The sequence below is a fragment of the Talpa europaea genome (genome assembly GCF_964194135.1).
Source record: "Talpa europaea genome assembly, chromosome: 13".
In the NCBI taxonomy this organism is placed as follows: Eukaryota; Metazoa; Chordata; class Mammalia; order Eulipotyphla; family Talpidae; genus Talpa; species Talpa europaea.
This window is the reverse complement of record NC_140080.1, coordinates 99565816-99587388: the sequence shown is the minus strand read 5'-3', so window position 1 is coordinate 99587388 and position 21573 is coordinate 99565816. Positions and strand designations below refer to the sequence as shown.

Below are 21573 nucleotides of genomic sequence, written 5' to 3'. Positions count from 1 at the left end.
GCTGGACGCCCTCGGGGAGTCTGGGCCCGCGCCAGGATGGACCAGGCGCCCTGGTCGCCCATGTCCACGCCGGGTGCGCAGGGGCGGCCACTCCACCTTGTGGCCCTGGCCCCCGGCCTCAGGCAGCTGCGGTCACTCACCCCGCGCTCTGGAAGGGCCTCGGGTCGTGACCTGGCCGCGGGGGGCTGTGGGCTCGCTGTCCAAGCTGACCTGAGACTCGGGCAGAACTTCCACAAGGACTGCAGACAGGGCGCCCCCCGACGGGAATGGGGCGCCCGCCCCCGGGAAGCGCGCTCAGGTGTCCAGCGTGCGGCAGGGTGGGGCCGGCTTCAGGCTGCCCGACGGGCGGGCCGGACCGGCCTCCCATCCTGCTGTCCACACAGCCCCGCTGGGTTTCGCCTTCAACACCGTCGCATTTTTTAAAAAGCTTCAATAAGTTCAATGGCTTTTTCTAAGCAAGAATCAAAGATACCAGCACATTTTCCTTGGCACAAAACCGATGCTGCACTTTCTCCCGAGCAGTGACGTTTGCAGCAGACTTTTCATCTTAGGTCCTGGGCCTCGGCCTCTGCATTTTGTCTGTGCTGTTACTGTCACCTTGTGTGTCTGCTGAAGTTTTGGGAGAAAGAAAAATTCATATTAGAGGTTAAAAAAACCCTGAGTTCCGGAGGAGGGGCTGTCGGCATCGCCCCATCCTGCCCTCCATAGACCGGGAGGGGGCACCGGGGAGCGGGCAGCTGCCCGGCCAGAGGGGCCTCACCTGTGCCCGGGACAAAATCGCTGTTGGGGCAAAGAGACCACTGGGATTTCATTTAAAGTTGCCCCTTCACGAAGAGACCCTAGCAGTACTCATTTCCCGCCGGACAGGAGGCCCCTACACTCTTCCTAGTTTTGTCTAGAACATTCTCCAGAGCGGCTTTCTCACAGGCCAGCCTCTGCAGGTGGCCGCTGGATTACTTCCTGGCAAAGCCGGAACCCTCTGGGAACGGCGAGGGTACCCCGACTCGCACAGCGAGGGGCGCGGGCCTCACAGACTTAAATCCCGGCCGGGGCGGGCCGGAGGACTTGCTGCCCAGGCAGGAGCAGGCCCGCGCGGGCAGGGGAGCAGGGGCCAGGACGCGTGCGGAGCCTCTTCCCGGCCCTGCCAGCCCCAGCCCTCGCTTGGCCGCACGCTGGCAGGGCTGGGACAGGACGGGGGATGGGGTGGGGGTGGGGGTGGGTGGCAGCAGCTCCACCTTTAGGGCTTGTGATGTTTATGATTCCTTGACAAGGGGCCAGAGCAGCCAGCGCTGCCGTGAGGAGGAATCCACAGGCCGGTTAAGTCAAGACACCTCATTTTCTGCTCTACGTATTTGTGAGTCCCTCTTCCCCTGCACTTTAGTTTACACGGGTTATTTAGACAGTCGTAGGAATCTTTGCTTTTTCCCTACAATCTTTTAAAAATTAAATTCACGGGCCTCCCCGGTGGCGCAGCGGTTGAGCGCTGGGTTGCGAAGCTGCCCACAGCCTCTGCAGCGCCGGTTCAATCCCCGGCTGCTCCCCGGCCACCGGAGCAGGGTCCCACATGGTGCGCAGACCTCTCCTGCCGCCCGCTGCTCCCCTCAGCAGTGTCCTTCGGTCCTTCTGCCTGCTCTGCTCCCCGCTCTGGCTCTGGTGAATCCTCTCACCCTCCCGCGCCTCTGACTGTGCCCAGTGCTTGTATAAACAAAACAAAACAAATAAATAAATAAATAAATAAATAAATAAAAAAACATGCCTCTATTAAAAAAAAAAAATTCTTTAAAAATTAAATTCACTCTCCTGCCCCAGTAGCCTGGCCTCCCGGCAAAGGCTACTGATCAGGGGTGCTGGCCAGTCCCTCGCCCCCACACATGCCCCCAGAAGCCGCAGGCCCAGGCGTCCGCAGCAATGTGGAAGAAGGAGGCGTGCGCGGCGCCGGCGCGCCCAGGACCGTCAGGTCGGCCGGCTCTGGCGCCTGAGCCCGGCCTGCGGGAGGGACGCCCGGGCAGCAGACACGGGGCAGGCAGCCCGGGGCGGGGAAGGGCCAGGCGTCAGTGGCACTTCCCGGTGACCGGGGATCTCGCCACGTCTTCTTTCATAGATGTAAGAAGCGCCACAATTAGGAGGCTGCGCTTCTATTTTAGAAAACAGTGAAAAGCTTCCATTTCAACACCGATCCCGCTGCCGTTAGCTGGCGCTTCAGTCCACTTTGCCAGCGCTGGGCGACCTCGCGCAGAGTGCAGGCGGGCACCGCAGACACCACTCGCCTCACCCCGCTCTCCTGAGAGCAACCGGGGGAGCAGCGGAGCAACAACATCACAGCCTGCGTTTATTCAGGGCATGACAAGGACAGCGATGTGGCTGGGACCTGGCTCAGCCAGAGGCGGGACCCACAGCCTCAGCCATCAAAGCTCTGGGCGCCACTGGGGGTCAGCTGTGGGCGGCAGTGCTGGGCTGCAGCTGGACAGCTCTCCTCCCCATGGAGGCCAGCCCGCGGCCCCAGCCTCCTCCCGGCAGGATGTGCACCTGCTGCCGGCACTACCTCCGCACCCTCCTGGGGAAGTGAGGGTGTGCCGGCAGCCGAGAGGGACCGGAGCACAAGCCGCCAGGAAGGATGAGACAAATGACGCGTCCACGCGCTGCCGCGGCGACCCCAGGCTCAGATGCCGCCCAGGAGGGGGGTGCTGCTCGGGGTGACTGTGCCTGCCGGGAGCCGGAGCCCGGAGCGTGGGTGTGCAGATGCCTCCTGTGGCCACCGGCCCCGGGGGCAGGCCCTCAGGGAGGCCCAGAGGCTCCGACCAGCTCCTGCACTCGAGACCAGGCCTAACCCCCGCCCAGCCGCCCAGGGTGTGCCTCAAGGAGCAGCCGACACCCCCGGGGCAGGGGGTGGCCTCCGAGAAGACAGCACTGGCGCGGGAGCCCGACCTCCTCCCCAGGACCGAGGGCGCGGGGCACCCCGCCTGCCTGCACCCTGCAGCCCACCCCAGCCGTGCCCGCCCCGGGGGGCAGTGGTTACGGGGCTTTGCGGAGCGTTAAATCAACCACCCGGGGAGGGGCGGGCCCTGGCTGGGCTGGCGGAGCTCCGCCGCCCTGAAGAGGCCCCGAAGGTCGCCCGGTCGGTTTCCTTCCACCAGAGCTATCTGTACACCACTCTACATCTCTTTCCATTTGCAGACCACAGACGCCCGCCCTAGAGCCCGCCCAGACCACAGACGCCCACTAAGAGCGCCAGGGCACAAATCAGGAGTGCGCGACCACAGGGTACAAACATTACCTTTTTATTGTACGGCTTTGATAACGTGAGATATTTACCCACAACTGTTTATAATGTTGTGAGCAATCACGGCGATGTTTGTCTGTAACGCGTCCCCAACTGTTGGGCTACAGACCGCACTAGAGAACCACTGTCCACATAGCAGCTACGAACATTTAAATAAAAAAAAAGGTTGTCACTGACAGGTACTTGCACACGAAAGCATGCAATCTTTCCCGAGAGCTTCACAACTTTGCCTGCATTGAAATAACCCACGTGTTCATAGGAAACATATCTTGCTTGAAAAAAAAACCACAGAGCCAGATGTATCCTGCCCAACAGCAGCGTCCTTCGCGCCGGGCCGAGGGGCCTCTGCCCGCGTCACCGCAGCACCGGGAGCGCTCTGGGCGAGGGCACCGCCGGGTCTCCCGGGAGGGGTCTAGAACCACTTCCAGCTGCTCGCTCGCTCACACCGGCCTCGCGTGCGCTCCCGGGGCGCGGCCTGCCTGGCGGGGACCGAGGGGCGCAGCCGGCGGGCTCCCAGGCCTTCTCACTCTGACTTAGATTTACCGAAAAGGCTGCGGAGGTCTCAGAACAGTCAGGCTGGCGCAGATTGGGGGGCCCTGCTTGCGCGCCCCCTTCTGCGGCTGGGGAGCGAGGTCCCGCTGAGGGAGAGGGAGGGCCGGGCGGTGCCGGAGGAGCCGGGCCGGTGGGGCCGCCCGCTAGTTAATGCCGATCTCCTTGCTGTCCTCGATGAACCTGGTGAACGGCCGGCCGGCGCCTGGCTCCGAGGCGGCTTTGTCCAGGCCGGCGGCCGGCGGGCTGCTGCCGCTGCGTGCTTTGTCCATCCCCCCCGTCAGGGTGCCCAGGGCGGGGATGGCGCCCCCCCCGAGACTTACGGGGAGCTGAGGGACGCCTCCGTTCTGGATGACGGAGATCTCGTTGTTCTTCACGGCCAGGCCGTTGGTGATGGCCGCGGCGTACTGGCTCCAGAAGCTGGGGTCCACGTTCATGGCCCGCGCCGCCAAGTCCTTCTGGAACATCTCCGAGAACTTGAGGGCGTCGCCTCCCAGCAGAGCCATGGGGTTCTCCACCGACAGGCGGCGGCCTCGCCGGGCTGGGGCGTTGTTCCACATGTGCGTGCCCATGTGCACCTGCGTGTGACGAGAGGGCGCTGAGCGGCGGGCCCAGCCTCCCGGGGCTCTGCGCTAGTCTGGGGACACGGCACTCAGGGGGGTGCTTCTGGACACCTTGCACTTCAGGCACAACACCCCTCTCTGGAGCACAGAGGCGGACCCGGAACACTCCCGCTGCTGAGCCCTTGGGCAGGCGGCCCCTGGGGCGGGCACACGGCCCCGGGATGCCCCAGGGTGGGAGGCCCCTCGGTCTCGAAACATCTGCCCTCTTCTCTGCTGGGAAGACCCTCGGGGCAGGCACGTCGGTGGCCGCCGAGGGCCTGTAGCTCCCAGGCTCCAGGAAGGAAACCGACCCCGAGGCCCCACAGGTGCTGTGCGGGGTAGGAAGGTGGCGCAGTCTACTGAGGGGGCGCGGGCCGGACGCCAAGCTGCCCTGCAGGAGGGCGCCAGTGCTGGTCTCCTGCGGACCTACTCTTTCCCCGCCCAGGCCGGTCTTCTCCCCAGTGCCCCAGCCCCGGCGTCGCTCCGCAAAGCAGTGCAGGCATCCTGCATCGGCACCGTCCCGGGCAAGCCCTGGGAGCCGGCTCAGCTGGCCTCGGCATCTCCCCAGGTTCAGGGCCTCCCCCGGCAGCGCAGCGAGCTCATGGGGCCCATGCCCGCCGGGGAGCCCACGGCCTGCCCGGGGCCAAGAGCCTCACCACTGCCAGGGCATACGCACACGTGTGCACGCCCACCCCAAGGGGCACGCTCACCCCACAGGGGCACGCACGACCACACACAGCGGCACACGCCACACAGGCCAGGCACGCGTGCACACCACACACGCCCTGTGCAGGCCTGTGCCGGCGTCTCCCCTGGGCTCTCCACCCCGTGCCCTGGCCGCAGGCGCAGCCCTGCGTGTGTGTGTGTGTGTGTGTGTGTGTGGGGAGGGGGTGCTCCCGGCCGGCGGGGGGCGGGGGGGCGGCCGGCTGGCCCTTCCTTACCTTGAGGTTGCCCTTGGTGGTGAAGGCCCTCCCGCAGATGGTGCAGCCGAACGGCTTCTCCCCGGTGTGGGTGCGCTCGTGGATCTGCAGGGCGCTGGCCGAGGAGAAGGTCTTCCCGCAGGACTGGCAGTTGTGCTGCTTGGGCGTCCGGCGCGGCGGGGGCGCCAGCATGGGCGCGAGGCTGGGGCTCAGCACGGCCTGGGGCCCGGCGGCCACCTGGACGCCGGCGGGCAGCGGGGGGCCCTCGCCCAGCGGGACGGCCTTGCTGTGCCCGTTTACCTCCATTTTGATCATGGCGGGCGCGGCGCTGGCGAGCAGGCTGGGGGAGCTGTGGCTGGGACCTAGAGCAAAGTCGGGGTCAAACAACGGGGAAGGCAGCGCTTGCAGTCTGTGCGTCAGCAAGTGCTGCTTCAGATTACCCGCCGTGGAGCACCCGCGCCCGCAGGCCGCGCAGACAAAGGGGCGCTCCTTGGTGTGGCTGCGCAGGTGGATCTCCAGCGCGCTCCGGCACGCGAAGGCCTTGCCACAGACACCACAGGCAGCGCGCGCGCACTTACCCCGATCCCGGCTCAGGAACAGCAGGCTAAAGGGGGCCTCCTCCTTGATGGCCGGCCGGCCGGGGTGCGCGGCCGTCAGGTCCAGCGCGCCTCCGTTCTCGGGGGCGGCGGGCGGGCTGTCGGGCCTCTCGGTCTTCAGCGGGACGTCCTGGGGCTCCTCCTGGGGGCCGAGGCCGGGGGACTTGGGGGGCAGGCTCTCGCTGTTGCTGTGCGCGGGGGACAGCGCCTGCATGGAGGATGACGACTCGGACAGGGCCGGGCTGCCCGCACTCCGGCTCTCCAGGTCGCCCACGGCCGACGAGGAGTCGTTGCTCAGCCGGTCGCTGTCCCCGGACCCGTTCTCCACCGACTTGAGGGCGGCCAGCTGTGGACAGCTCATGACCGAGTCGATCATCTTCATCTGGTTCTCCAGGGCAGCGATGCTGGAGATGACGGAGGGCGGCGAGGGCGGGCAGGAGCCCGCGTAGGAGACGAGCGGCCTGGCCGGGTCGCCGGCCGCGTCCTTCAGCTCCGGCTCCTCCTCCATGGAGTTCTCGTCCAGGTCGTCGTCGTAGCCGCTCAGGGCCTCGGCGGCCTTCTCGTCGAAGGGCAGCTCGGCGTCCAGGGCGTCCTGGAAGCCCTCGGGCAGGGGCGTGTTGGGGATCTGGCCGCCCATGTGCATGCGGATGTGCTGCTGCAGCACCACGGCGTTGGTGAACTTCTTCTGGCAGATGGGGCAGGAGTGCTGCACCCGCAGGGGCGGCTTGGCGCGGTGCACGCCGAAGTGCGTCTTCAGGTTGCCCTTGGTGGTGAAGGCGCGCCCGCAGATCTTGCACTTGAAGGGGCGCTCGCCCGTGTGCGTGCGGTAGTGCATCTTGAGGGCGCTCTGGCAGCTCAGCACGCGGCGGCAGATGACGCACTGGTTGGGGTCCGCCACCTTCTTGTCGATGTTCTCCACCAGCTGCTGCAGCTTCGAGGTTTCCGACGTTTGCATAGAGTCGAGCAGCCCCCCGAAGGGGAACTTGGCCTTGAACTGGTCGGAGCCCGCCGGGAGCACCGGGCTGCAGAGGCCCGTGGCCACGCTGCCGTCCGTCAGGGCCGGGGGGGCGGCGGGCACGCTGGATGCCTGGCCGCCCCCGGGCCCCTCCCCGGCCCCGGCCCGCGCGCAGGGCAGGCCCAGGGCCTCGGCTTTAGTCAGGGCAGCCCCGCTGAGCACGGGCTGCGGAGACTCCGAGGTCCCCGGGACGCCGGGCTCGGAGCTGTTGAGGCCGGGGGACAGAGAGGTGCAGTCGCTGGACGCGGGCGAAGGCCGCTGTGGGGAGCGGCTGGCAGGGGTGAGGCTGGGGGAGTCGGCGTAGCTGTTGACGCCGGGGACGGTGGGCGGGAGCTGCAGCCCCACCGACGTGGGCACGGTGGGCAGCACCGGCTTGCTGTCCAGCCAGGTGGTCACGGGCTTCTCGGGGGGCAGCGACATCCCGTAGGGGATCCCGGAGCAGGTGGGCACGCTGTCCAGGTACTCCGGGACGGGGTAGGGGTTCATCTGGATGTGGGGGTACTTGTCCTTGTGCCTCTGGAAGTGCACCTTGAGGTTGCCCTTGGTGGAGAAGCGGTTGCCGCAGACGTTGCACTTGAAGGGGCGCTCGCCGGTGTGCGAGCGCAGGTGGATCTGGAGGGCGCTGTCGCTGCCGAACACCTTGGCACAGAACCTGCACTTGTGCTTGAAGAAGGGGTCCTCGGCGCTGGCCTTGGGCTCGAACACCGCCACGTTGGGGGGCTTGCCCTTGCGGTGCTTCATGAGGGCCGCCAGCGGGTCCAGCGCGTTGGCCGTGGCCGCGATGCTGACCAGGGGGTTGGGGAAGATGACGCTGCTGGCGCAGGTCTGAGGTAGCAACGGGCCGGGCAGGGGCGCGGGCCCCAGCGCGGGGGGCGTGGACGCGCTCTGGGGGGGCGCGGCCGGGCCGGGGGCGCCGGGCGCGGGCGCCGTGGGGGCGCCGCCCGCGGCGGGGGGCGCGCAGGGCTCGGGGGGCCCGGCGGCGGCGGCGGCGGGCGCGTGCGGGGTGCTGGCGCCCGAGGCGGGCTGCGGCAGGGGCGGGGCGCCCTCGAGGGCGGGCGGGGCGGCGGGGCCGGGGGCGGCGGGGCCGGGGGGCGCCCCCGCGCCCAGCTGCAGCGCCGAGTGCGCCGCCAGCCCCTGCAGCTGGCTGGAGGCCGGCGCCCCGGCCGCGCCCCCGGGGTGCAGCGAGGGCCGCGGCGGCGCGCGCGTCATGAGGGCCACCTGGCTGCGGATCTGCTCGATGAGCTGCAGCTGGTGGATCTGCTGCTGCTGCAGCGCCATGAGCTGCTCCAGGATCATGGGGATGGCCAGGGCGCCCGCCCCGCCGCCCGCCGCGCCGCCCGCCGCGCGCGCCTGCTGCGAGAACTGCGCCACGGCCACCTTGGTGCCCAGCAGCGTCTCCAGGGTCACGTTGGTGCTGGGCACGCCGTAGGCCGCCGCGGCCGGGGGCTCGGCCAGCGCGGGCAGCGCGGGCAGCGCGGGCGGGGCCGCGGCCGGGGGCGCCGCGGCGGCCGGCGCGTCCACCTCCATGGGCGCGTCCTCCCGCGCGGGGCCCCGCGCCTCGCCGCCCTCGCCCGCCTCGGGCGCGGCCCCGTCCTCGGCCGCCTCGCTGTCCGAGCGCTCGCCGGGCGAGCTGGCGGGCGACGGCTCGGGGCGCTCCTCGGCGCGCGGCGCCGGCTCATCCTCGCGCACGATGACCACCGGCGGGCTCTGCGCGCAGGTCCGCTTGTGCGCCACGAAGTCCGTCCACTGGAAGAACTCGGCGCAGCACTGGCCGCACACGCTGGTGTCCTCGCTGCCGCTGCGGCTCTCGGTGCCGCTGTCGCCGTCGTCCGCGCCGTCCCCGGGGCCGGCTGCAAAAGCCAAGACACTCGTGAGCGCCCCGCCGCCCCGCCGCGCAGGGAGATCGATGCTTTTTATTTTGTACAAATTACCCGACTCCGGCGCCGCCGCCCGCGCCCGGCCCGCCCGCGCCGGCTAATCATTTTCTTAGCACAATCCATCAAATTATGAGGCCCCAGCAATGGCGGATACCGCGGCTTAATGAAATTCCATAGAAGCCATTGATTTCCAATATTGTCATACAATCGCAGGGCCCTGTCTGCCGGGCGCGAGCGCGGCCACCGGCTCATTAGGATTCCCCTTCGCCCCCGGCCCCTCATTTCCAGCGAAATCAGAGCCGCCTCTGCCGGCCCCGAACCACGCGGCTCATCTGTGACCTTCCAGCCCAGCCGCTGACCGCGGCGTGGCCAGCGCCGGCCACCGCCCCATCATCCCCGGGCGTCCCCGGCGGGGCGGCCCCCGGCCCCGGCCCCCCCAAACCCATGGGCATTTCCTCCACGTGGGGAATTTCCGCTAAACACTTTCATTACTAAGTGTCACGGGAAACGCAGGGCGCCCTGCGCGTGGCCCAGGGGGTGCCCGGCGGCCGCCAGGCCCGCGTCTCCCTGCCTCCCTGCCAGCCAGCACCGGCCGCTCCGCGAGCCTCGCCAATACAGTCCGGGCGAAAATGAATCATGTTTAATACAATTAATTGGCTCTGTCACATGCAATATTTCTTGGCAAGATGAACCAAAATTATATGTTATTGTTATCAGCCAATAGAGTTCGGCGGTTTGTTAACAAACCAGAAATTATATATTTAAAGTTCATTTATGTTGACATGTTTAACATGAGAATGTTGTAGTCAGACACACTTTTTGTACCTATTTTCATCTATTCTCATACAAAGACTTAGCAAATTATATGCTTCTGCCGTGGTGGAAACCCTCTAATTGGTTACACATGTTTAATTACTGTTGTAGGAGCTACTTCCTGACTTCCCGAACCCTCTTGTGCCGAATAACAGCCGCGTTTAATGAACAATCCTAATTCACACCTGATCAAATAAATGGCTGCCCGGCTCGGGGGTCCGCGCTCCAGCGGCCCGCACCGGCCTCCACGGTCGAGGCAGGCTGAGGCTCGTGGCCACGCGGCCCCGGCCCGCTTCCCGTCAGCCTGCGGGAGGGGTGACAGCTACAAATCAGCCTTCGGGGACATCCGCGTGGAGCCTGAGGACGAAACACCCGCAGGCCTGGGTCCCCGGAAGTCATTTACTGCGTTCCTTCGCTGAGGAGCCTCCTTTTTTTTTATTCTTTCAGGGTTTGGAAAAAGAACAATTTGGCACTGAGTTCAACAGAGAAATCTGGCTTCAAAAAAAAATATCCTGTAAAAACATCAAGTCCCCAGGCTGGAAAAGAAAATAAAAATATTTTCCGAGGCCGGTCGGTGCTCCGTGAGGCCCCCACTGCCAGGTGATTTATACATGCCTTTAAAAAATTATTAGCAGTGTTCAGTTAGCATTTTCTTAACTGGCTAAACCATTGGAAGGGGAAAAGAAGTTAGAGCCTGCAGCCCATAAAGAACTGCTAGACTTTTAAACTAAATTCAGCTCCGAAGATCAGGCTGCAAGGAGCCTCATTACTGTATGGGGGGGGGGGGAGTAATAGGTATCCGTAATGGGGTTGAGTGTGGCTGGGAGCAAGGGCGCCGCTGATTTACGCTGCAGATAGGCGCAGTAACAAAATAAATACTCAGAGCACTTAACTCTGCTCAGCGTATGCAAAATCTAATTTTAAACCTGCTAAGGTTATGGAACAGGGCAAAGAAAAAAAAAAAGCATAAGATCTCCAGGTAAATAATTTCTTAGTGATCAGTAAGAAATAGGGCTGTGTCATTCTAGTCGTGCATTTTAAAGATGGCGCAGTGCAAAGAGCCTCTCTTTAAATCACCTTGTAACACAACGTTCGGTAGCCGCACCGATTTCTACACACGGCTAAAGGCCACCTGATCGGGTTTATCTGTGTTCAGCCATCAGGCTGGAGTCGGTGTCAGGAAACAGCAAAACTGTACACGAAATAACTGTTGAACTAGACCCCAGCGGAGGGGTTTTCCACTTCTTGCCAATGCCCAAAAGCCTGACTGTCCATAATTCTCCTAGATTTAAATATTTTAAACAAGCAAGCGCCCAGGAAACAAAATACTGTGAATGTTCGCCTTCAGCGCCTGACGAAGATCAAGTGTACAACTTCAATGATATACAAAGTATAAGCATTTAAAATTTTACACAATGACACCGTCTCTTGCTGCAGGGGCACCTTTTAAACACGGGGGGCTCGGGTTAGGGACGGCGAGGGCTTAAAAACTCAGGTGTTTTCTGGATCATTTCAAGTGCACGGCGCGTGGGGGAGACCGGCTCACCGGACTGCCCACGTCCTGTGGTTACACGTGAGCCGCCCCGGGGGCTCGGGAGCGGGGCTGTGACTCGACTGTACTCTGGGCTTTTCCCAAAGGCCCAAGGGATCCAAACTAATCTCTCTCGACTTTAAAGATGACTTCTGCTTTTTGGCGCATTCGATGCTTTCAGGGTTTGCCTCCAGACCAGGGAGCTGGGGTGCCCCCAGGACGAACGCCTTCCCCTGTGGCAGGTCTGCAAACCCCAGCCACTCCTCAGGGGCAGCCTGTGCGTGGAGTACCGAGCCCTTCCTGCCAAGTGACAGGCCATTTTGTTTAATACGATGGCATATGAAAATCACCTGGACACAGCGAGGAGCGTCTTGTCGAAGTAAAATAACTTTCCGCTTACGTTCCTTTAAAATTGAATACGGAAATTGGGTGGCCGTGGCCGTGGGCCCACGTGGGCTGGCGCAGTTGTTCTGGTCAGGGACGGGCCAGGCTGGGTCTTACACACCGAGCTCCCAGGTGACCTTGCCTGTCCACGGAAACTACATGCAGCGAGGAAAGCGCTCGTCCGCGCGGCTCCGAGTTCTCACTCTGGCGCCCGCCTCTGGAATCCCCACCTCAGCATGCTGCCTGGGAGCCGCATGGCGCGCACTCGGCCACCACTTTGACCGCCTGATACCAGCGTGGCCTCGCCCCAGCTGCCTCCGATGAAGGCCATGTTCGTTAAGAGTCTTCACCGCAGGGCCTCCCCGGTGGCGCAGCGGTTGAGCGCTGGGTTGCGAAGCTACCTGCGGCCTCTGCGGCGCCGGTTCGATCCCCGGCTGCTCCCCGGCCACCGGAGGAGGGTCCCGCATGGCGCGCAGACCTCTCCTGCCGCCCGCTGCTCCCCTCAGCAGTGTCCTTCGGTCCTTCTGCCTGCTCTGCCTCCCGCTCTGGCTCTGGTGAATTCTCTCACCCTCCCGCGCTTCTGACTGTGCCCAGTGCATGTATAAACAAAACAAAAAAACAAATATAATAAATAAAAAAAAAAAATGCCTCTATTAAAAAAAAAAAAAAAGAGTCTTCACCGCAGTGAACAGAAATAAAAAGCAAACAGCTCGCTGGCGGGACGGGCTTCCGTGTGCACACCTCAGACCCGGGTGACTCTGCCCCGAGCCACAACAGGCTTCCGACCTAGGGCTCGGGGCGACGCCAGGGCCGGGGTCTCCAGGGCGGGCGCGGGCCGGGCAGGGGCGGCCGTCGGGGCGGCCCACAGTCTGGCCCAGCACTGACTCCTCAAGAACAGCTTCTAGAACAAGAACCCCACCGGGACGGCATCTACATCCTGTCGTGGCCCCAAAGCCTCCCGAGCTGCCAGGGCGTGGGCGACAAGACATTTAGTCCAGGCCTGCTTGGCCATATTTACATCAGATTTACATTCTGAACTGAGTTCTGTGTCCTGGCATAGACGTCATCACGGCCCTTAGTCAATGCGCCGGCGGTTTTGTTTCGAGGGAAAACCATGCCAGGGCCGGGCAGCCAGGGCGCAGGGGAGACGCCCACGCATTTCGAGGCCCTGGGGGGCGCAGGCCTCCTGTCCCCACCGGGGGCTTTGCCTCCTGCACACCCATCTCTCAGCTAAGACTCCAGGTTGTGGAGAGGTGACGGGGAGTCGGGCCGGGGGGATGCCCACCGGGCCGGGGCCGTGTCGGGCCGAGCGAGACCCACGGGCAGGACCCCATGTGCTCCCCGAGGGCCGCGGCTGCCTGTGCGGCTCCCTGCGCCCCGGGATAAGCCGCTCTGGGAGATGTCCAGTGGCCAGGGGAGACCAGCGTCAGGCCGTGGCCACACGGCTGTGCTGGGTTGCGGAACCCCCACACCTGAGGAGCCGTAGCTCTGGGAAGAGGGGGTGTGATTGGCTTAGGGTAGCCCCATAGCTGCTATTTATGCCGAGGCGTTCAGGGCGTCTGACTTGGTTCCGACACCCCAGCAGGCGCTGTGTGCTCGGGCCTGGGGGGCGGGGGCTGCCGCCTCTCAGGGCAGCCCTCACAGGACGGCGCAGCCACACTGGTCGGAAACGCGTGATTCTTGTCACCTCTCTGGGGGACGCAGGTCTCACCAAAAGGTCCCTGCTCTCCAGCTCAGCTGTCTGAGTGGGGGAGGCCCCCTCGCCCCCCCCCCCCCCCCCGCTGTGTGACCGCCCTCAGGCTCCAGGGTCTGCAGAGGCTGGTCTGGCCTCCCAGGCAGGCGGCGGCCCAGGCCAGGTGAGCAGGCCCGAGACACCGGCGCTTTCCCCCGCCAGTTCAAACCATGGTGCTCAGCAAGATTTTTAAATCCTCTTTCCAGGAGTCAGAGCCTGGTAAACAAGCGAGCCAACGACAGAGAAGTAACAAAGGGGTGTGTGACCCGACGCGGGGCTCGCCTCACCCTGCTCCGCGCTCCAGGTCTCTAATTCCTCACAATTAACAAAGGAGGCCGAGCTCCTGGGCCGGGCAGGGCGGCTGACTTCCCGCTTCAGTCAGAACTTCAAGATGCCACGTGGGTCTCTAGGAAAGGAAAAGCTGCTTTCCCTTGGCCTCACTGGCCCTTCAAAATCTAGAAAGCATTTTTCAAGTTTTCCTAAATTGCAAGGAGCCACTTATTTTCTTGCAAATTAATTCTTTTTAACTCCTTATGACAGCTCTGAATCCCATAAAGAAAGATGAATTATCACACACTGGGCCCGAGCTGTGAAGCAGGAGGAGACAAATCGAGGCCCCGCTGTGTTTAACAATGTAGAAGAAATTCCAGACACAGGAGAAAAACCGCGTCCCTTCCCCAGACCTCCAGCGCGCGGGAGCCGACGGTGGAGGGCACTCTTGCCACGCGGACGGCCTGGCCGTGCAGCCCAGCTCGGAGGCCGCAGCGGCGCTGGTTAAGTGCCGACCACCTGTGGCACCACCCCCGGTGTCTTCTGTTGAAAACACGGGAAGCCCCGGGAGGAAAACAGCCTCTCCCCTGCGGACGAGGGCAGAGCTGCCCCCCCCCCCCCCCCCCGGCCCAGGAGCTCGGCCCCGGGCCCCGCGGCAGGCTGCACACACCAGGCGCTGCCCCTCCGCTGTGCCGGGCTGTCCGGGCGCCGGGACAGGTGCAGCTCGAGTGTCCCCTGCAAGGACCCGCCGCTGCCCGCCCAAGCTCAGTGAGGGGGCACGAGGCTTGTGTGGGGCCACTTCTGCTTAGGTTAGCATCCGGGTGGTTTAAACCCAGAGGCTGGGCCCCGCGGGCCTGGCGAGGGCCAGTATGGTTTCAGCAGGACTCCTGGGAGTGCCGCCCGCCCCCCGGCACCGGTCCCCCTGCTCGGCGACCACGCGGTGCAAGCCTAAGACAAGAAGCAAACCACCTAGACGAGCAAACACCTGGGCCTCGAAGGCCGAGGAGAGGGGCTCGGAGGCCGGTAAATCACCGTGTGGCCTATCAGCGCCCGCCGCCCCGCTGCACTCCCGCGGGCAACCTTCACACTGGAGCAAACCCTGACCCACTGCCAAGGGTGGCCCCTGCAGGGGCCGGGCCCAGCGTGCCGCGGCCACCTTGGCCCGAGGAGGCCACCGGGGAAGGGCCAGGCCGGGCGTCTCCGCACAGGGCCTCGGCACCCGCAGGGTTAACCACACAGCTCGGGAGCAGCAGCTGCACAAAAGAGAGCCCTTTTCCGGCTTCCTCAAGGACCAGAAACACGCGTGCCGCCGGGTGGCCTGTGACGCGCGGGCAGCGCTCAGCATCGGGCCGGCACTTCACGCGTGAAGCAGCCGCCGCCAAGGTCAACAGCACAGATGCACTAATTGTATTATGAGCTTGACATCTAGCGGCCGCCCCTGGCAGGGCAAAGCAGGCAAAGGTTAAGTCAGCAGGGCTTGTCAAAGCCCTCCTAACTGCCACCGTCCGGAGAGCACTCGGGGCCGGCCCGCACCCCTTCCCGCGGCCCTTGGACAGGAAGGCCGCCCTGTGCTGGCCGGGGGCTCTCTGGGCTGCAGGGGGTGGGGGCCGAGGTGGTGAACACAGCGGTCTGGGGCGACCGCAGGGGAGGCTCCGAGACCAGGACGCCACACGCAGGCCTTGGAGGCCTGGGGCCAGCGGCTCGGCCTGGAGAAGCTCCCTCCAGCCAAGCAGCGAGCCAGCCTGGGCCGCTCACAGAAATGGAGCCATCGCATCGTTTTATAACCTCGGTTACTGGTTCGCACTTCCTGCAACACCACCAGCCTTATTCGTCTGCTTGGAAATCACGACAGTTAACTGCGTTTTAAATCATAAAATGTGTCGAAACTACAAGCGAAAACGTAAGCACAGGTTTTAAAATACAAATAAAAGTTCATTTAGAGTAACATTAAAACGTCGCTGCCTGCCTGGGTTGCACGTAGCCGGCTTTTATGTGCAACGTGAGCAGGCTGCCACAGGCCGGAGCCCCGGCGGCGGCGGCTCCCCGGCCCGCAGGCCTGGCCTCGCCCGCCCTGGCGGCTGGTCAAGGAAGCAAGTGGGAAAACAGAAAGTGACAGACAACAAAAGCTCTTCCGGTTATAAATATTATCAGAAATCGCCATTCCTGAGTGCGTCTCCCAGCGTTAGGAGATGGTGCCTGATCTCATTAGCAGTTCAGAAGAGCTTTGTTTTACTTCAACAGAAGCCCTTTGCCAACACCTCCGAGAGCCCCGCAGCCCGGCAGCCCGGCCCCGACCCCCGCCGGCCCCCCGGGAGACGCCCCTGCAGCTACCTTGCGGTGAATGGGCAAGCTGCTTAGGGGCTGCAGTTGAAAAGGAAATCTGACCCACTTTTGCCTGCTTTTGCCATCATCTTGTACACAGAAAATAATCAGCTTGCTTGCTAAGTAATTCCCGCTGCTGGCCCTCACCTTCCTCGCTTTCTGGTCTCAACGGATCTGAAAATATTGGGATTTTGTAAATATATTGGGGACGTTTAAAAGGTGCCCCCCGCCCCCCCCCATTTGTTACACAAGGAGCTCTCTCTGGAAGGGGGGGACGGATGGGCAAGCTGTTTTGTTGGCCTCTGAATGGTGCATTTTAAAATCGGTTAAGTTTCTTGAATGTTATTTTTTTCAATAAAGGTTGGGCAAGTCTCCTTTCCTTTCTTCCCCTGGTCACTCACTTTCCTACCTTTCAAGTTTCAGAGAAAGCAATCTTCCTCCGAATGCTAAAAAGTGGCTTCTGCATTGTTTCTCTTGGAATGCTGAATTGTAAAGTGGGGCGCGGGCACAGCACTCCAGGCGACCGTGCAGACACAGATAAAAGAAAAAAGATCTGCCGAGGGCTGGTGGCCTCCTTCCCCTTAATTTAAACTCCGCCTGCGAACAGCACCGGAGAATTCCGAAATCACATGCTCGCCACATTGGAAAGGGTTCCGCGATAGCCATAGGACTGCGAGTTGGCAGAAAATAAAAACACACTTTGAAGCAATTAGTGCTCACAAACAAAATACAGGGTGGCAACTTGTTTTAAATCATAATATCCTTTTGTTCTTCCTTAAATACATACTTTCTCCCCGAGGAAGACGACCCGTGTCTTTGGTAAGTTGTTTTCCGTGCTAAAGGGTGGCAGGTGGCACCTCGGGGACTCCTCCCGCGGGTCGGGTCGGGGTGCTGCTCTCTGCCTCTGGGAGTTTAATTAATTTTTCTTAAAGCGCCAACGTCCAGCTGGCGCGAAGGGCCCGGGACCGAGGCCTGCCCGCCGCTGCATCCGAAAGCTGCGGCCCATTTATTTCTAAATTTTCAGAAACGGGAATGAAATAATCTGCAATTTTCAAAGGCGACGTCTGCTGGGAGCGGGGGGCTCAGTCATCCTCAACACACACGTTTCCAACGGGAAAGCGCTAGAACTTTCCGTAAACCACCGAGACTTCTGCTCCTTCTAGAGGCGCCGTCACACTTCGCGCGCGAGCCCGAGGCGGCGGCCTGAGCTTCTCTCCGGAGAATCATCTCTGCGGCTCGCCTCGAAAGCAAAGCCTGGAAACAGGCCCCGTGCCCCGGCCTTTCCCGGAACCTCGCGGGGCTGCCCGCCCGCCGTCCGGGCCGCGCCCGCCTCCGCTCTCCGGGCACCGCCGGCGTCTCCGCGGCAGCCTCGGCCGCTGGCACCGCGCGCTGCCGGTGCCGGGCCGCTCGCCCCGCGGGGAACGCCGCGCCAGCTAACTTCGCTCCCGCCAACTTCGGGGTCCCTGTGCGTCTCTCCCCGCGCCCCGCGCGTCCTCCCTGCTCCGGCCTTGGCCGCGGAGGCCGCTCGCGGGTCCCTCGGCCGCGCGGGAGCCGCTCCCGGGCCGGGCGCGGCGGCTCCGGAGCCCTCGGCGCGGGCGCAGCTGCCCGGGAGCCAGGCGGGACGCGCAGCCCGCGGGCCGGGCCGGCCTGTTGCAGACGCGCCGGCCCGGAGCCCCGCCGGCCCCGACCTCTCCGGGCCCGCCCGGCCCGGCCCCGCGCGCCCCGGGCCGCGGCAAAGCCCGAAGTGCGGGCATCGTTGCTCCTCGGCGGCCGCGAGAGCCGGGCTCGCCGCTCGGAGCCCAGGACGCGCCGGGCGCCGCTCCCCGGGCAGCGCCGTCCTCCGCGCGCGGGGGTCTTTCTCCTGCGGCACAACCAGGTCCATTCACCGGGTCTGTCCGCGGCGAGCGCGGTACGGAGCAAGCCGAGTGTGAGGCATTCTCCGCGCCGGAGTAAACAAAACAAAAAAATCCATTTCCATGACAAAAAGACTCTTTGTCCGGCGCCGCCACCATATGCGGCGTCCCCGGGCGCGCCTCCCGCCCCGCCGGCCCGGCCCGCGCGCCCGGGGACCCTCGCCCGGGGACCCTCGCCCCGCGCGCGGCCCGACGGGCGCCGCTGCGCCCCGGCCCGGCTGCGGCCAAAAAGTTGGCGCGCGGGTCTCGCCGGGGGCCGGCCGCGCTCGGCGCCCCCGCCGCCCGCCCGCCCGCCCGCCCGGCCCCGCGCCACGGCCTCCCCGGGCGCCGGCTCCCCGCCGCGGGCAGCGCGCGGCTCCGGCCCGGCCCGGCCAGCGCCCGGCGCCGGGGAGGCCCGCGGAGGGTCGGCCAGGCCAGCGCGCCCGGCGCCCGCGAGAGGGGCCGCCCCGCGGCCGTGGCCCGCGGCCCCCGCGCCGCGCCGGGCGCACCCGGACAGCGGGGCCGCCGCGGGGCGCACACTCGTCCCGGGCGTCCCGGGGGCCCGGCCGGCGGCCCCGCTGCCTGCGCCGCGCCGGGGGCCGAACAAAGCTGCCCCGCGGCGGCCTCCGGCCCGGTCCGCCCGGCGCGCCCCCGCCCGCGGCCCCCGGGGACGGGGCCGGCCCTGGCGCGCGGGGCGCGGAGCCCGGGGGGCGGCGCGGAGGCGGCGGCCCGAGCCCGCAGCGCGGCCCCCGGCCCGGCCCGAGCCCGGCCGCCCCCTCCGCGCCGGCCCCGCTCCCGCGGCCGCGCCAAGTTCACTTCGCCAAGTCGCCGCCGCCGCGCGCTCGGGCGGGACGCGGCGCCCGGCCCGGAGCCCGCCCCCGCCCGGCCGCCCGCCCGGCCGCCCGCGGCCCCTCACCGTGGTCGGGAGCCCCGTCCGGCGGCGGCGGCTCCTCGTCCGAGCGCAGGTGCTGGGGCTTGGCCTGCTTGCGCCGGGACATGCTGCTAGCGGCGCGCGGGGCCCGCGCGGGGCGGCGGCATCAGCGGGGCCGGCGGGGCCGGCGCGGGGCGCGGGGCGCGGGGCGGCGGCGGCTGCGCGGGCCGCGCATGGGGCCGGGCAATTAGGCGGGCGGGCGGCGCGCGGCCAGGAGCCCGGCCGCGCCGATTGGCCGCGCTCCAGCCGCGGCCTATGCAAATGAGCCGCGCGCAATTAGCGGCCGGGCTGGAGGGGCCGGGCCGGACCCCGCGCTGCCCGGCGCCGCCTCACATCGCGGCGCCCGCCCGCCCGCCCGCCCGCCCCGGCCCGGCTCGGCTCGGCGGCCCGCGAGGCCGGCGGCGGCAAAGTTTGGCGGCTGCGCGCGGCTGTGTCCCCGGCGCCGCGCGCCCCTTTATAGAGCGTCGGCGCCGCCGCCCGCGCCCCGCGCCCCCCCGCCGCCGGCGCCCCTCCCGGGGCGGAGGGCCGGGCGGGCTCCGGCCGCGCCTTTGTCTCCCGGCCCGCTCGGGCGCCGCGCTCCGGGGCGCGCGGGGCCGCCGGCGCCTCCCTCCGCCTCCCTCCGCGGCGGCCGGGCGCGCCGGCCCCGGCTCAGGTGCGCGGCCCGCGGGTCCCCGGCTCGTCCCGCGCGGCGCCGCCTGGAGCCCGCAGCGGCCGGGGCGGAGCGGAGCGGAGCGGAGCGCGCGGAGCCGGGTGCGCACGCCGGGCGGCGAGACTTCGGCAAGAGCAACTTTCCGGTTCGGAAGCGGCGCGGGCCGCGGCTCCTCCCCTCCCTCCCTCCCTCCCTCCCTCCTCCCCCCTCCCCCGCCCGCGCCCCCGCCCCCCGCCCCCCGGCCCGCCGCCGCCGCAGCGCCCGCCCCCCCGCCGCCCCGCCCGCCGGGCCTCCCGCCGCCCGCAGGTCCCGGGAGGGGCGGGGACGCGGGGCCGGGGCCTCCGAGCGCGCCCCGGGTGGGCGCCGGGCCGGGCCGAGGCCGCGCGGCCGCAAGTTCCGAGTGCGCGGCCGCCGGGCGCCCGCGGCGGGCGAGCCCCGGGAGGGAGGCGGGGCGGGCGGAGGGTCTCGCGCGTCGGGCCCGCCCGGCACCCGCGGGCGCCGCGTTCCCCGCGCGCGCGCCCCTCGCCGCGGCCGCACGCACGCGCCGCGCCCTCGCGCGCCCGCGCCCGCCCCGCGAGCTCCCCGCCCGCGCGCCCGCCGGCCCCGCCGGCCGCGGGGTGGGCCCCGGGCCGCGCCCGCGCCCCGCGCCCCGCGCCCCGCGCCCGGGGAGACGCGCCGGTGCCTAAGTGTCCGCGCGGGGCCTCGCGAGTGGCCCTGCTGGGCACGGAGCTCGGGCAAGGACGGCCGCCCGCGCTCCCCGGGGCCGCTCGCCGGGGAAGGCGGGCGGCGAGCAGCCGGCCCCGCGCCCGCAGCGCCCCGAGCGACCGGCGGGCCCGGGGTGGGGCGGCGCGGGCCTGGGGGCCCCGGGACGGGACGGCGGCCCCGCGATCGCCCGCCGCTCCGTGGGCTGTTTTCTCGTTCCCGAACCTTCCCGCTGCCCAGCGGCGCCTCCCGCCGCGCGTCGCCGTGTAAGTTTCCGACGCTGTTGCTCGGGCCGGGCGCAGGAACCGGGCTCCGGGCGGGGCTTCCTCGGCCGCCCCCGCCCCGGCCCCCGCCCCGGGGCCGGCTCCCCCCTTCGGTTTTGTTATCGGAAAGAAAAGTGACAAATAAAGGCCGTGGGAAATCGAAGTTGCGCGCCCGCGGCGGCGCTTCCGAGGCGAGATACCTGCGGGCCGCGCCGCACCTGGGCCCGCGCCGCGCCCCGGGGCGCCCCGGCCCGGCCCTGCCCTGCGCGGGGGGAGGGAGCAGCGGGGCCTGGGGCGCGGGGCCGGAGGCCCGTCCCGGGAAGGGGCCGCGGGGCGCGCGGGGCGAGGGCCCGCCGGGGGGTGGGGGGGCGCGGGCGCCGAGTGGGGCGCGGGGCGCCGGCGGGGGGCGGCCGTCGGGGCGCGTCAGCCCAGCGAGGGCGCAGACCGGCCGCCGCTGGGCCGCGCCGGGCTAAGGCGCGCGGTCCGCGTGGCCCGCGTGGCCCGGCTCTGCCCCCCATCTCCCCTGGTGGGCCCCGGGGGCGGGCGCCGCGGGAGCTCCTGAGGACTCGGCCCGCCCCGCGGCTGCTCACCGGGCCACGCGGCGCCGCGTCGGTGAGAGGCCGCCCGGGCCGCCCCCTGCCCGCGCTCGGCCCGCGACCGGGCTCGGGGCCCTCGGTCCTTCTGCCGTGGCCGAAGCCCGGCCTCCCGCCTCGGACGCGCGGGCGCTCGCGGCCAGGCGTGGCGCGGGCAGGGCCTGCGGGCCCCGGCCACTCTCTCCAGAGCGGGAGCCGCGCGCCGCGGCGCCGCCGTCCTGGCGCCCGGGTGGGGGGGGGCGGGCCGGGCCGCGGGTGGGGGGCGCGGGGGCGGCCGCGCACGGCGGGGGCTCGCGGGCCGGCCTGGGCCGCGGCCGCCGAGCCTGGGGGACACCGCGGCCGGGCCGGCGCCGCGCGGAGGGCGCAGAGGTCGCGGCTCCACGGCTCCCTCGGCCGGGATGTGCCGGGAATTCGTTGGGTAAAATCGAGCAGACCTGGGCCGAGGGCCGGGAGGGACGCGGACCCCGCAGCCCCGGCTGCGGCAATGAAGCGTCCCGCTGAGCCCCTCCTAGAAACGGGGCAAACGAGCAACGCAAGCGCTCCCGGTGGAGACAGAGGACAGGGTCCCCCGGCCACCTGTGCGCCCTTCTTCCCGCCTCCCCCAGCCCTGAAACTTTTCTTCAATTGTTTTTATTCAGCGCGGCAAGTTTTA

The 21573-nt window shown here is 67.3% G+C and overlaps 1 protein-coding gene across 2 annotated transcripts; it reads right to left on the bottom strand.

The window, feature by feature from the left end:
* Window positions 1-3975: 3975 nt before the first annotated feature.
* Window positions 3976-18781, bottom strand: SALL3 (spalt like transcription factor 3; the record flags this gene model as incomplete). 2 transcript variants are annotated; one of them, XM_084251780.1, is made up of 4 exons in its annotated part: window positions 3976-4407; window positions 5373-5713; window positions 5930-8812; window positions 18700-18781. In XM_084251780.1, 4 exons carry the CDS (start codon window positions 18779-18781, stop codon window positions 3976-3978), a joined length of 3738 nt encoding a protein of 1245 aa, XP_084107906.1. The 2 variants fall into 2 exon arrangements, with proteins under 2 accessions (XP_084107906.1, XP_084107905.1); XM_084251779.1 differs by having other exon boundaries at window positions 5373-8812.
* Between the last annotated feature and the right edge of the window lie 2792 nt (window positions 18782-21573).